General features: G+C 53.2%; 1 protein-coding gene across 9 annotated transcripts in view; it reads left to right on the forward strand.

The window, feature by feature from the left end:
* The window catches only part of DAB2IP (DAB2 interacting protein), a 167,044-nt gene that overhangs the window by 104,209 nt on the left and 48,426 nt on the right, over positions 1-14,409 (forward strand). Inside the window, exon 1 of one of the 9 annotated variants that reach the window (XM_071574633.1) lies at positions 13,571-13,996. The exons of the other annotated variants lie outside the window; for them this stretch is intronic. Coding sequence (XP_071430734.1) covers positions 13,884-13,996 — 113 coding nt within the window. The 5' untranslated portion in view covers positions 13,571-13,883. Of the gene's footprint in view, positions 1-13,570; positions 13,997-14,409 lie in introns of those variants that run through there. 9 annotated transcript variants of the gene reach the window in all.

Here is a 14,409-nt window from a genome sequence, read left to right on the forward strand (position 1 = left end):
TGGGAGCCCTGGGGGAGCCAAGGGCACCTGTTCTGTCCTGGCTGGGGAGCAGCCCCCTCCTTCCATCCCTGGCACAGGTGGGAATGGCACAGGTGGGAATGGGGCTGTCCCTGTGCAGGGAGCACATTCCTGTCAATGGCACAGGGGGGAATGGGGCTGTCCCTGTGCAGGGAGCACATTCCTGTCCGTGGACAGACAGGGATGGGGCTGTCCCTGTGCAGGGAGCACATTCCTGTCCATGGCACAGGTGGGAATGGGGCTGTCCCTGTGCAGGGAGCACATTCCTCTCCATGGACTGACAGGGATGGGGCTGTCCCTGTGCAGGGAGCACATTCCTGTCCATGGACAGACAGGAATGGGGCTGTCCCTGTGCAGGGAGCACATTCCTGTCCATGGCACAGGTGGGAATGGGGCTGTCCCTGTGCAGGGAGCACATTCCTGTCCATGGCACAGGTGGGAATGGGGCTGTCCCTGTGCAGGGAGCACATTCCTGTCCATGGCACAGGTGAGAATGGGGCTGTCCCTGTGCAGGGAGCACATTCCTGTCCATGGACAGACAGGGATGGGGCTGTCCCTGTGCAGGGAGCACATTCCTGTCCATGGACAGACAGGAATGGGGCTGTCCCTGTGCAGGGAGCACATTCCTGTCCGTGGACAGACAGGAATGGGGCTGTCTCATCCATACCCAAGGGAAACATCTGGCTGGTCAGGGAACACGTGGCAGCTCAGGGGGAAGGGATCAAACCCCTGAGTCCATGGGCTGGTGCAGAGCAGCTCTGCAGGCTGTGTCTGCCAAGGGGATGGTCCACAAAGACCTCATTCTGCTTTTGACACTGTTATCATTGCTGGTGTTTAATCAGGTAATTGATGGCTGTTGGTATTGGTTAAATTCCTGAGCGATTCTATGCATGTGGATAATCAAGTGTTTGTTATGGAGATAATCAAGTGTTTGTTGTGATGATTGGGTTCCCTGGATTGAGCAGCAGATTTATGGATGTGGAGATACTCAATAAGCAGATGATAATGGGCTCCCTTGGCCTGTTACCTCAGGGCACCACACAGCCCTTGCTCATGTCCAGTAATTCCCAGTTTCCCTGGGATCCAAGTGCTTGGGGAGGGTGTGCAGGGGACACAGTGGAGCTGGGACATGGTGGCACCAGGCTGGGCATGGCATTTTAAACCCCTGTGCTATTTATGGCCCCCGGTTATATTTCTGTGTGACAATATTAAACTTTCAAAAGATGAGTGGAAGAAAATGAGACCTTCAAATTTAGTTACTGCCAGGAACTAATAGGAGGCAGCCCAGAGTTGTCATTCTGCAGCAGCCAGGGATTATCCATAAACCCTGCACCTCCAAAGTGGAGCAGCAACAAAGCCGACCCCAGGCGCACTTTGAACTTGGCTACCTCTGATTAATTAAGTTTTTCCTTCCCTGAGCCTGATTTAGTACTTACACTCAGAATGAAGGATTTAAGTTAAGGAACTGTTGAGAAATTGGAGGACAGCTCTCATCCTCTCTTTCCCTTCTCATCCCCTTCCCTATCACATGCACACACATGTGGGTGGCAGAGGGCTTGAGGTGGCTGCTGAAAATCGGGCTCTGAGGGCATTGCTGGCCCAGAATTCTTGTCATTCCTCCTGCAATTGCACCACTTTCCCTGTGGATTTTTGTTGCTGCCAAGCTTGAAATGTCACTGGGGCATGGCAAACATTGGCTAATTCTGGCTGCAGGTCTCAGGGCAGTGTGGAAGGTGTCACAGTGATCCTGCATTTCCATGGAGAGCAGGAGGGTGTCTGTGCAGCTCTGCAGTGCCTTTGATTCATTCAGTTAAAGACTGAGCTTCTTCCTGGGATGTTTCAGCTCCAGCAGTGGCAGGGCTGGGGCTCAGCAGGGCCATACACTGCACGTTCAGGGAATTCTCTGCTGCCTTGGTCTGTGGCTGCCCAGCCTGGCACAACAGCCCTGAAATGTCACAGCCCCCCTTGGTGAAGGGCTCTAATGATCATAAGTGAGGCCATGAACGTGCTGGTGCCTTCCGTAAGGGCAGGGAGGTGTTGAGTGAAACACACAGAGACCTGTGCAGGTCCGGGCAAAGCCCCAGAACTGAAATGTTTGCTGTCCTTGCAGTGCCTTGCTGAGCCCAGCACAGTTTGGGAGGGGCACTGTGTCCCCCTGCATGGCCAGGGCACCCCAACACCTGCAGGGCCAGAGCCCTGGGGTGCCAGGGCTGCCCTGTGGCCACTGGCTGAGGGACAGGGCTCACCTGTCCTCACCTGGGAGGCACTGCCAGGGCCAGGAGCCCCAGCCCAGGGCTGGGCAGGGCCTGCAGCTCCTGCCCCTACGTGGAGATAACTCTGCCTTGTGACTGTCACTGGCAGGGCTGGTCACTCTGTGATGGTTTTTAAAGTGAGCTTGGCCGTGGCACTGAGTGCCATGATCTGGTAAAGGGACTGGAGTTGGACCAAGGGATGGATTGGATGATCTCGGAGGGCTTTTCCAACCCAATCCATTCTGTGATTCTGTGATTCTACGAGCAGGGTGGAGCAGGAATGTCAGGAGATGGCAGAGCCTGGCTGGGAACACTGGGAACACTCTGTCACATGTAACAGCTGCAAACACCAGGCAGAATGGCCTGGTCCGTGTTTGCCTCTGCTGCTTTGGCACTTGGTGACCACGTCGAATTGTTTTGGTTTAGAAGGACTCTTGTAAAACATGGCTGGGAGGACATTTGCTCCTGCCAACCAGCTGGATCTTCTCAAGTGCTGGGAAGTCAGGGAGCTCCTGCTTTCCTATGGGATTGCTATGGCTGGTGCTGTGTCCCAATAAACACTGAGGGACTGAGAGGGGCAGAGCTTGTACGTGGGGTAGTCAGATCTAAAAAAAACTTGTCAGAAATTGTTCTGCTGATCCTTTAATTAGACTTCCTTATCCCACTTTTTTGGAGGAGAAACAATTGTTTAGAGTAATGACACAGAGTCTGTTTTGATTGAAGGATGTACAATCATCAACCCCAAATCTGCCCTGCTGCATTGTACCGAATTTGCTGATTTCTCTCTATTTGTTCATAGTCAAAGCATAAATAATTTAGCATTTTGTCTCTCCCTGTGAATGTGAGAAGCATGCTTGCTGATTCCAGATCAGGTGGAGAAGTGATGTTTATTACTCTGATGTTGGGGAATGATTGTTGCATATTTAATATCCCCATAAATAAAACTCCTGTAGCTTGTGTTCCTGCTCGGGGGATCCACATGTGGCTCTCTCCAAGTGCCTCTGATCCACAGCCCTCAGAGCTCTGCTGTGGTGGAAGCAGAGGCTTTGCTTGCCCACAGTGACACAGGGCATGAGTGACAAGTGCATTTCCAGCGTGCCCAGCCTGGCTGGCATCCACAGCACTCCCAGCCCCACCTGCTCAAAAGTCATTTATCTCACTCAGAAGTACTTGGAGACTTGCACTGTGTGACAAAGCAAATAGCAGAAGTAAAACAAACCTCATTAAAATAAAGTGGCTGGATGATAAGGTGAATGGTTAACATACCTCTTAACAGCAGTGTTTCTTTTCTTCATTTTGTCTCACTAGTGCCTTTAAAAACTGCCTGAAAGTATTTTACAGTAATTGCTGAAGGAGCTGGAGTTTTTAGCAGTCTGAGCATCTCTGGGTTTAGTGGCTTTATTTCAAAGTGTGGGGAAAACACCGTGCAGTGGGTGAGGAACTGGGCCATGGCTGTTACTCCTGTTTGTAATTAAAATGCCCTGTAATTGTGGCACAGGTCCTGCAGCCTCCTGCAGTCCTGGGCCAGCTGTTCTGCATCCACAGGAGCCTTGCAGGACTTTGCTCCAGTACTTTGCTGAGCTCCCATTGCTCACCCAGCCCCATTCTGCAATTTCTGCTCTGAAATTCACTCCATGGAGAGAAATTCTTGTACATCTTACCCAAGACCCTTGCCAGAATAAAGAGAGCAAGGCCCTGCTTGGCAAGAGTGAGGGGCAGGGGAGAAAGAACAAGCTTTGTCCACGACCCCCTTGCAAGCCAAGGCAGCACCTCTGGGTCACATTCCTGCTCTCTCAGCCTTGGCATGGGTTGTCTCTTTAACGGAGTCCAGTGTTCCCAGTGTTCCCAGCCTTGTTTGCAGCAAGCTGGGCTGGCTCACACACAGTTTGTGTGGCTGGGAGGGAGGGAGGAGCAGGAGGAGGAAAGTCCTCCCGTCCGGCCCCAGGGAGTGGCCCCACGGGAACCAGCAAGTGGCCAGTGTTGCCCAGATGTGGCTCAGAACTGCTCCAAAGCCCTTCCCTCACTGGCACACAGCCATTCTGCTTGTGCAGTATTCTAAAAGCAGAGCTAATAACTATTTTTGTCTCTATTCTCCTTTCTCACGTACATATAAAGGCTCTGTTGATGTTTAGCTTGACAAGCCAGGCTGCAGTTTGGATGCCAAAAATCTCCAAACTGTCATGGAGTGAGACAAGGATAAAGGCAAAAAACAACTTAGATAAAAAGGCTGTGGACTCAGAAATGCTGCATGTGGCACCCTTCCCAATCCTCAGAGAGACTTATTAATTCACATTATGGAAGTGTTTATGGTGCACAACTCAAGTGGCTTCCTGGCTCCACTTGGGATCTCACTGGATTTATGAAGAAGCTGCTTTCACACTTCTATAGGCAAAGGAATTAAAAAGTATTTTTGTTTCTTAAAGTGCATAAGGTAATAAAGTGTATAAGGGATGGGATAAGGAAGCCACATGTCACAGGCAGGCCAAGACTGTGTTCAGGAATTGCTCATCAACCTAATGCAGGGGTTTTTATTGCCTCTCCCAAAAAACAGTGCTCAGACTTGGATTTAACATTCAGTTCTTTGCTGCATCCTTGGAGCTCCTTGAACTTTCCTCCACACTAATCCCTATAAAAAATCAAAACTAAGCAACAAAAAAAATCCTTTAACAAGAAATCTAAGTTATTATCCCATCATTTGTGACATGGATGTGAGCACTGTGGGCACCTCAGAGAGAAGGCACTTGGCAGCTTCTCCCAAATTCTCTATATCCTGTGTGGCAGCTGCTGGTGCTTTTGGATCTTGCAGGAGCTGTAGGTTGGAGAGCACAGAGCATTTACCCCACCCCTTATCCCAGGGAAGATCCTCTTGTGTTACCTCTACTTGCCCTGCATCAGCCAGCCAGACCCTCATCCCCTGGGCTTTTCTCAGGGTCCAAAGAAGTGAAGAAATCATGGAACATTTTGTCCCTTGGCAGTTGTTTCACTTTCTCAGAAGGCAGTGCTGTGCCAGGCAGTGCTGTGCCACTCCTGTTCCTGTCCCTGTCCCTGTGCCTGCCCCTGTGCCCGTCCCAGCTCTGGGCCCTGCAGTTTGAACTGTTGCCCTGGTGCCCTGTGAGGGAGATATGAGGAGGCTCTGAGTGACTCAGTTCCTGGCAGTTCTGGGTTACTCACCACAGCCAGGCTCCTGCTGTCATGCCTGTTGACAACCTGGTGATTTCCTCTCGGAGAGCTGGCACTGCCACACGGGCTGGACATGGCACAGCACTGCTGGCTGCACTGCCCTGATGGCTCCAGCACTGCCACATGGGCTGCACATGGCACTGCACTGCCCTGATGGCTCCAGCACTGCCACACACATGGCACAGCCCTGCTGGCTGCACTGCCCTGACAGCTCCAGCGAGCCCAGTGCCAGCGTGGCTGTGCCTGGGGACTCTGTGTGTGTATCTGGGATCTGGGAGCTGGCAGCACTGGCCTGGGCTGCAGGCTGGACTCAGGGAGCAGCAGAGCAGGGATACTGGGGTTTGGGATACAGGAAACACTGGAACCAGTACGGACTGGGATGGCCAGGCTGCTGCTTCTGAGCAGCACTGGGGTAGTGGTCGTTCCCCACCTTGTAGCTCCACATGGCCAGTGCCTGGAGCACAATGTGGGTACCCCACACCTATCCATAGGGTACAGCCCCACATATCCCTGGGCAGCAGCAGGGGCAGGGGACACCTCTCTGGGGGGCAGTGGGTGGGCTCCTGGGTGGAGAGGTGGCACAGCTGCTGCTGAAACGAGCTCCCCTTTCAGCTGAACTGTTTTGGGAGCTTCAGCTGAATCAGCAGCGTTTGGCTGTGCCCGTGTGTCCCCTGGGTGAGTCCTGCCCTGGTCCCCTCCCTGCAGCAGGAACAGCAGGGCATGGCTGGGGGGCAGTCCTGTCCTGCAGGGCACAGTCCAACCTGGTGCCACACAGCAGCTGTTGTTAAAATGGCTCCAGTTGTGTTATGAAGCCATTCCAGGCTTTGTGCTGCTCGTGCAGGGTGGTGACATCAGAGGTTGGGACTCCTGTTTGTGATGGGGAGTGCAGAGCAGCTGGGACTGGCTGGGGCAGGCTGGACTTTGCTTTGCTGGGCTAAGAGCACTGTTCTCATTTGGAAACCAACAGTGCTTTCAGTTTTGGTCCACTGAAATGGTATTTAAAGGCCTCCTGGAGGCTGGCAGGGCGAGGAGGCACAGCCAGCCTGGCCCTGCCAATGGAGCGAGGTGAGTCTCACTCAGCCCTGGTTTTGGCTGGGAGGTGCCCGAGCTCTGCCCCTCACTGCCCACCTGGGCCACCACGGGCTGATCTCCTCTCAGCCTTTCTTGCTCTGCTGCTGGCCATGGTATCTGGGCCATCCACTGCCGGTGCAGGGAGGGCCTGCTCCCTCCCTGCCCTGCCCCTCCTGGGGGTGCTGCAGGTCCTCCCTCCCTCCCTTGGGATGCTGCAGGTCCCCTCTCCCTCCTGGGGATGCTGCAGGTCCTCCCTCCATCCCTGCCCTGTCCTCCCTGGGGGTGTTGCAGGTCCCCTCCCTCCTTGGGGGTGCTGCAGGCCCTCCCTCCCTCCCTCCCTCCCTGGGGGTGCTGCAGGCCCTCCCTCCCTCCCTCCCTGGGGGTGCTGCAGGCCCTCCCTCCCTCCCTCCCTCCCTGGGGGTGCTGCAGGCCCTCCCTCCCTCCCTCCCTGGGGGTGCTGCAGGCCCTCCCTCCCTCCCTCCCTGGGGGTGCTGCAGGCCCTCCCTCCCTCCTTGGGGGTGCTGCAGGCCCTCCCTCCCTCCCTGGGGATACTGCAGGTCCTCCCTCCCTCCCTGGGGATGCTGCAGGTCCTCCCTCCCTCCCTGGGGATGCTGCAGGCCCTCCCTCCCTCCCTGGGGGTGCTGCAGGCCCTCCCTCCCTCCCTCCCTGGGGATGCTGCAGGCCCTCCCTTCCTCCCTGGGGATGCTGCAGGTCCTCCCTACCTCCCTGGGGGTGCTGCAGGTCCTCCCTCCATCCCTGATCCCATCTGATTCCTGCTCGGAGCAGGCCCATCCCATCCCCTGTGCTACCCATCAGCCACGTGTGCCTCGGGTTCAGCTGCCGTGGTGCAAATCCAGGGCAGGCTCATGAGCTCAGGAGCAGATTGCAGCTCTGTTTCTGAGAGCATACGCTGGCCCCTCGTATTCCCAGGGATTTGACCTAAGCTCAGCATCTGTCAGGATCAGGAAAAGTGGTTTAGTGCACTGGCACGGAGGCAGCTCAGCTGAGGGGCAGCAGGGCAGAGGGGGCTGGCAGCTCTTCCCTCCTGGATGGTGGCTTCATATCCATCACAGGAAGAAAAAATATTTGCAGAAATCAGTGTTTTAATAAATTTAATACAAGAAAAAAATCTAAACCCTAACTTTGCAGATCGAAACATTTTGCATTTTCTCAGAGGAAAGTAAAATATTGTTGGGCTCTGCTGTGCAGATTTAAGAGCCAGGACTGCAAGCAGGGACCAAACCCAGGCTGGGTGTGCAGAAAAAGGGGGGTCCATCCACCTGTGTTTATTTTAACTCAATCTACTTACATCAGCTCAGGCCCTTATGTGTCTGAATAGTTTTAACTCTTCCTGTGATCAGTGCAGGCTAAGGGCCTAAAATACAGGTTTACATGGTAAGAATGGAGTGAAATTGCAGGTGAGACAGGCTCAGGTCTAACTCAGGGACTTACCTGAGGCCAGGCTGGGCTGTGGGGAGCTTGTGGTGACCCTGAACACCTTCCACAAAGGAAAATCCTCCCAGGTTCTGTCTCTACAAAAATTCCACACAACTGAGTGTAAAATACAGTCATTTTTGCTGTGGTGATGAGCTGGGGTTTAATTTGGTTAATAACTGAAGCAAGTTAATCCTGTTCAGGCAAGGATCAAACCACTTTCAGTGCATCTGTGTCAGTGCTTTGCATCTGTCTGACTAGATTGATTTAAAATAGCTTGGTTACAAGAGGAAGTTGCTTTTGCTGTACAGCTACTGAAGTGGGGCTCAGCCCTGCCCCTGCTCCTGCCTCCAGTCCCTCCCCAGTGAGGAGCTTCAGGAGCAGAGGTGTGGGCTGGCTCTGGTGACAGGAGCCTCTGGGAGCCCCATGGACACAGCCCAGGTGGAGCCACAGGATTCACTGGGTGAATCCTCAGCAGCAAAACAGACACGCCACTCATTGTCTTCTTTTAATTAACACGTTACTCAGCCAGGCTGAGAGACTTTGTTCTTCCAAGGTCTGATTTAGATCTGCAGAGCTTGTTGCCACCACTGCTGGCTTTGTCCTGCAGGTGCCAGAAGGCACAGCCTGCACAGACATTGGCATTCAGAAACACATTCCGAGTCCAAGGCGCTCCCCGTGGCTGCGATAAAGAGCCCGGCCCTCCCTTCCCTGGAGAGAGCCATCCTGGCTGCATCTTGAAATCCAAACCATGACTCTCATTTCAAGTAGAATAGCTGGTGTTTTCATCCTGGGGAAGCCACATCCTCCCTGTGTAACCCTGAGCAGAGCCCAGGGCTTTCCCAGATTCCCTGCTGGGCCTCCAGTGGGGAAACTGAGGCACACGAGGGCAGAGGGACCACACCAGCCCTGTGCACAAAAAGACAAAACCTGGGTTTTTTTACTCTGTACTTACTCCAGGTATCACTGTGATGCTCTATCAGCTCTTGCTATACAGAGATTTATATGAAATCATTTCTATTCCATTGAAGCAATTTTCAGAGATTAATTTTTGAAGGTATTAGCATTGACTCCTGAGCGCATGTGCCTCCTCCTCCTCCTGCCAGGGTCCATATCCAGGGAAAGCTGCATTGTCTGAGTTGGTGGAAAGCTCACTTGCCCTCATTTATTGCCAAAATTAATTTCGGGCTCAAAATGGGGTTGTCATTTATGAACCCCGTTCAATCTGGTCCTCCCTGCTGAGCCTCCCCCCTGACCTTTCCCTTATCTGACGCTCTGGGCTGTGCAGGGTGTTCATTAGTGGCACTCAGGAGGAGCAGCAGGTGTGGGCTGTGGATAAGGGCAGCATGCCTGGCTCTGTGCTTATCCACACACCCCTGGCAGCTCAGGGCTGTAATTTAATTTAGGGCAGTGCCAGGGTTTGGACTTCTTTTTTTTTTTTTTTGGAAGAGTTTTTCACAGTTTGTAAGTTTTAATAACAATTTTTACATCAGCTCTGGAAGTAGCTGCCCTTGGCATTCCATGGAGTGTGCAGTGATACTTGCACTTTAAAAAATGAGCTGGAGGAGTGATGCAGTGCCCCCCAGTATTGCCAAGTTTAATCCCTGGCTGTGGGGTCTGGGATGGTGAGAGCCAGGATGGTCCGTGGGGGGAGCCAGGATGGTCTATGAGAGGAGCCAGGATGGTCCGTGGGGGAGCCAGGATGGTCCAGGGGGGGAGCCAGGATGGTCTGTGGGAAGAGCCAGGATGATCCATGGTGAGTGCCAGGATGGTCTGTGGGGGGAGCCAGGATGGTCTGTGGGGGAAGCCAGTGTGGTCCATGGGGAGAGCCAGGATGGTCCGTGGGGAGAGCCAGGATGGTCCATGGGGAGAGCCAGGATGGTCCGTGGGGAGAGCCAGGATGGTCCATGGGGAGAGCCAGGATGGTCCATGGGGGAGCCAGGATGGTCTGTGGGGGGAGCCAGGATGGTCTATGAGAGGAGCCAGGATGGTCTATGAGAGGAGCCAGGATGGTCCATGGGGAGAGCCAGGATGGTCCATGGGGGAGCCAGGATGGTCCGTGGGGGTCGCTGGGGCTGGCCAGGGTTTGGGGCAGGGCTGCACCTCACACTGTTCCAGGGAAACAAACAGGTCATTCCTGGAAAAGGTTACCAGTGTGAGTATTTCCTTTTCCTACCTTATTTTAGGAGGTAGGTGGGGACTGCAGGCAGGATTCCCAGCCCTCCCAGTGCCCATGGCTTTTCCTGAGGTCCCATCCTGTCAGGCATCAGCTCTGCAGACAGACATGTCCTACTGTGCAGGGTCTGGGGGTGTTTCAGTAGGATGTGGCTGTTGTGGAGGTGCTGAGATTCTGTGCCAGTGTTCCTGATTCCTGTTGGCAGCTGATGCGGAGGGCACACAGAAGGGGAGTCCCGGGGCTGGCACGGGAAGGGGCTCAGAGCTTCTCCCAGCCCATGGAGACAGGGATGGGCACCTGCTCCGGGTCTGCCTTCTGCATCCCTCAGTGCCTCCAGGTTTCCCTTTGCCCTGTGCTGTGTAAAGGGTGCAGGAATGCTCTTGTCTTCCCAAGGGCTTCTGTCTCCTGCAAGGTGCCAGAGGGGAGCAGGGGACAGTGGGGGCAGCCCCTGGACTGATTGCCAACAGTTACAGCCCTGAGGGCCACGGAAAAATCACCAAATTCGTGGGTGTGAGCCTCTGATTCCATCTGAGACTCCCACGAGAAGGATGTGCTTTAAAGCCCTAAAAGACACTAAAACTGATCTGGCTCGAAGGCAGACAGCAATTGGAAGAAATTAACTTTATATCCTGGTGCCAACTATGGATTAAAAAACACTATCAAAACAAACTTTAAAATGCTTTTCTTCTTCTTTCTTGAGCTTTTCTTCTTTTTTTTCTTTAAGGGAGAGTTCAGTAGCAGCAAAATGACACTTTCCCAACATTATTCTGATTATAAACTTCTCATTCTTCGGTTGTTGCTGTTTAAGAACATCATTCTGTTGAAGAACATCTTTCAGCCTTCAAAGTCAGCTCTTCCCTATTAACTGAAGCCATTACACAGGCCAGTATTGTTAGACAGAAGGACAAATCACAGGAAAATGTAGTTGAGATGCTAAAACATCTATTTGTGTTTGTCAGGCTCAAAGTCATTCACCACTGGTGCTCCTCTGTAGTTTAGATTTGAAATTCAAAACTTGACTCCTGCAGATGTCTTGGCTCAAATTGTGGTTGAATGTTAAGTGGTGTCTCTGAAGCGAGACTAATCACACGGAATGATATTGGATGTTTGCAGGAATGGGACCTCACAGAAAGGTTTAGAGAAATCTGCTGCTAATGACAATGTTCTGTTTTAAATAAAACCTCCAGAAAAGATGAGGGGCATCTCAGTAAAGACAGGTTTCCTGGTGATTGGGATTACATTCCTGGAGGGAAGTCTAATGCTTGTTCAGGAGAGCAGAAAAGTGAAGCTAATTATGAGCAGAAAGAGAAACTGGTCAGTCAGATCCACTGTGAAACATGGTGTGAAAGGTGGCTGGAGCCAGAGTGAAATATTCCTTATTATTGACACGGTGCCTGGTTTTCCAGGGCTCTGGAGTCAGCTCTGCCCCATCACTGCAGCCCAGCTTGGGGGGACACGGAGCATGTTTCCATAAAGCAGAGCAAGAAACCTTTTCACAGTCTCTTGGGTTTATTCTGGCCATTGCTCCTGCAGTAATTGTTGTGCCCTTCAGCCTCCAAACACCTTTTGGCTGAAACTGAAGCAAAGGACAAAACAACCACCACAAGTGCAGTGCAGGTGACATGGTGGGGCTGGATGGGTGACAGTGGGAGTGTGCAGTTGGATGGAGGAACTTTGGGAGGCCTGACAGTTGATTTAGTGATGTCTGCAGAGGAATCTGTGCCTTGTTTGACACTGCCATGGGCTGCAGGACATGCACTGAGGAGTTTCTCACAGGACCCCCACAGTAATGCCTGTGCTTGAGCAGCAACCCAGTAACAGCCAGCCAGCTGTGCAATTCCATGTATTTTAATGTTAATTAGGCTGGAATATGGGATTGTTCACACTTTATAAAATAAGTGCTTTTATGACATCGACAGTTATTTGATTTTAACTGTAAATTTGGGATACATCTGGGTAATCACAATCCCTTCCAGTGGCAACTCTTTGAGGTTATTAGAAAATTGTTTCCCAGTGATAGACAGCGTGGTCATAAAGCATAAAGCACTGGCTTCACAGTCAATAATAAGTGAGACATATCTGGGTTTAATACCTCCAAAAGGTAAACATGGCAGGAGTGTGAAAAGGTTGTTTTGCTGGAGGCAGAGCTGTGCCCACCCTCCTCTGCCAGCCGAGGAAATGGCAGCAGCCTCTGGCTGGGACCAGAGGAAAAACGTGACCCAAGAAAAGAGGGCTGCAAATAACACAAATAATAACTGGGAGTGGAAAACCTCCTGTAATAACCCATGGAAGGAACTGTTTACCTGCCCTCTGACCAGGCACAGTGGCTTCCCTTTCCCAAATGCCATTCCTGGAGCTCAGAGCAGGGTGGGTGGGTGGGTGGGTGGGTGCTGGGATCCCACCGGGAGCAGGAGGGGCTGGGGTGGGGTCAGTGCAGTGCCCAGGGACGGTGCCAGCACTGCAGTGACACTCAGAGCCCCGACTGTGCTGCACACCTGCGTGGCACCCGCTGAACAGGAGCACAGGTGTTTCTGCAGGGAGACACCACCTTGTGCAGACAGGAGATGAGGGACAAATTCTCTGGGAGGAAGCTGGGCAAACCCTGGTGTGGATAAAATGAGCTGAGACTGCAGCAGTGTTTGAACACTGAGTCAGTGGCATGTGGTTCCTTCACTGCCTGGCACTCCCTGGGGAGGGGGCAGAGCGGTCCCCAGCCCCCTGGTCTGCAGAGTTTTGGCTTTTTCTTGTAGCTCCTGAGCCACACATGAGTATTCAGTCCAGAGGCTGTGGAGAGGGAGAGGACAGGGAATGGCCTGTGCATTCCAGAGCTGTGGCCTCAAGAAGTTTGTGTGTTACAGGCACCAGCCCCAGCCCAGCGGGATCGATGGTGCAGGGGCACTTCCCAACATTCCTGTGGGGAAACCCAGTTGTCATTCACCAAGGTGAGAGTGTGGAGAATCAATGTCCAGCTCAACAGACCCACAGAGCACTGGGGCTCCAAGGTCAAGCCTTACTTCATCTCCTGATGCCTGGAATTTCAGGTTGGGGACAGGGGGAATTCAGCTGGGCAGTTCCCAGCAGACAGAGCTCTTTTGCTGGGTTCTGCTGGTCTTTGCTGCCATGTGGAAGCTGTGCTGGGTCCCTACGTCAGCTGGAGCCGCCACAGTTCCCAGAGTAGCAGCTTCCTGCGGGAGCACAGGCCAAGGCACATGTTTGTTGGGATCAGTACTTCCTTCCAGAGCGTCCTAATAAAGTGTCTGAACGTGCAGCAGACACTGTTCCAGTGCTGGGCTGCAGAGAACCTGGACTATCCCTTCTCCCAGTGCCTTGGGTCCGCTCTGCTCTCCGCCCACCGCAGGTGTGAGGGCTCATTCCAAAGTTCAGGTTCTGTGTTTTCGTGCTTGCCAGAGAGATAAAAGGGTTGGTAGAACTGTAACTTGACCTTAGTGTTTCGCCGCAGCCGGGGAGATAAGGTGCTAAAGGCAACAGGGAGAGCGAAGCGCCCATGGCTGGGCAGAGGGAACCCCTCGGGGCAGGAGCTCCGCGCTGAGGACCCGCACAGGACTCGGGCGCTGCGGGGCAGCTTCGGGCGGGAATGGCTCTGGATTGCTGACCACAATTGCAGGCTGGAGTGCACCGTATTTTCTGCTCTGCCACACAAAGGACCCCTGTGCTGCTGCTGCTGCTGCTGCAGATTTGAAAAGAAAAAGATTGACTGAAGCTGCCTGTTATTATTTTTGGCTACTCCAGCGATGTATCAAAAACCTGACGCTGGGTTGATGCTGGTGCCCTACTTTATAGAAGCCCTGAAAAGCAGATCAAGGACAGCAAGCTTTTCTCTCTGCATGGCATCTGCCAGAAAAGGGTGAGAAAACTTCAAACCACTGGCAGGCGGAATGGGGGGAGGCAAAAATGAGGCAAAATGTGCTAAATCCAGAGCGCTGTTTGCAGGCTGCAAGGGGAAGGGGTCTGGATGTTCTCTGCTAAGGAGGCAAGGTGGGACACACAGTGACAGGGGCATTCTGCTGCCAGCCTGGCTGGTGAGCTGGGGCCGTTGTCCCCGGAGCGTGGTGGGGACCAGTTTGCCCAGGAGGGAAGAAAGGACCCCACTGGCTTTAGGTGACAGGCAGAGCTCCTTGTTAGTCAAGCCCAGCAATAATCCTGCTGCACGTTTTCTAGAGCCTTTGGAGTGAGAGGGTCATGGCCACCTCCCTGGCTGAGGAGGAGAGGCACACAGGTGAGGCTGTGCAGGGAGTTAGTGTTGGAACTGGGCAGAGA

The sequence above is a fragment of the Pithys albifrons genome, chromosome 20 (genome assembly GCF_047495875.1).
Source record: "Pithys albifrons albifrons isolate INPA30051 chromosome 20, PitAlb_v1, whole genome shotgun sequence".
Lineage (NCBI taxonomy): Eukaryota > Metazoa > Chordata > Aves > Passeriformes > Thamnophilidae > Pithys > Pithys albifrons.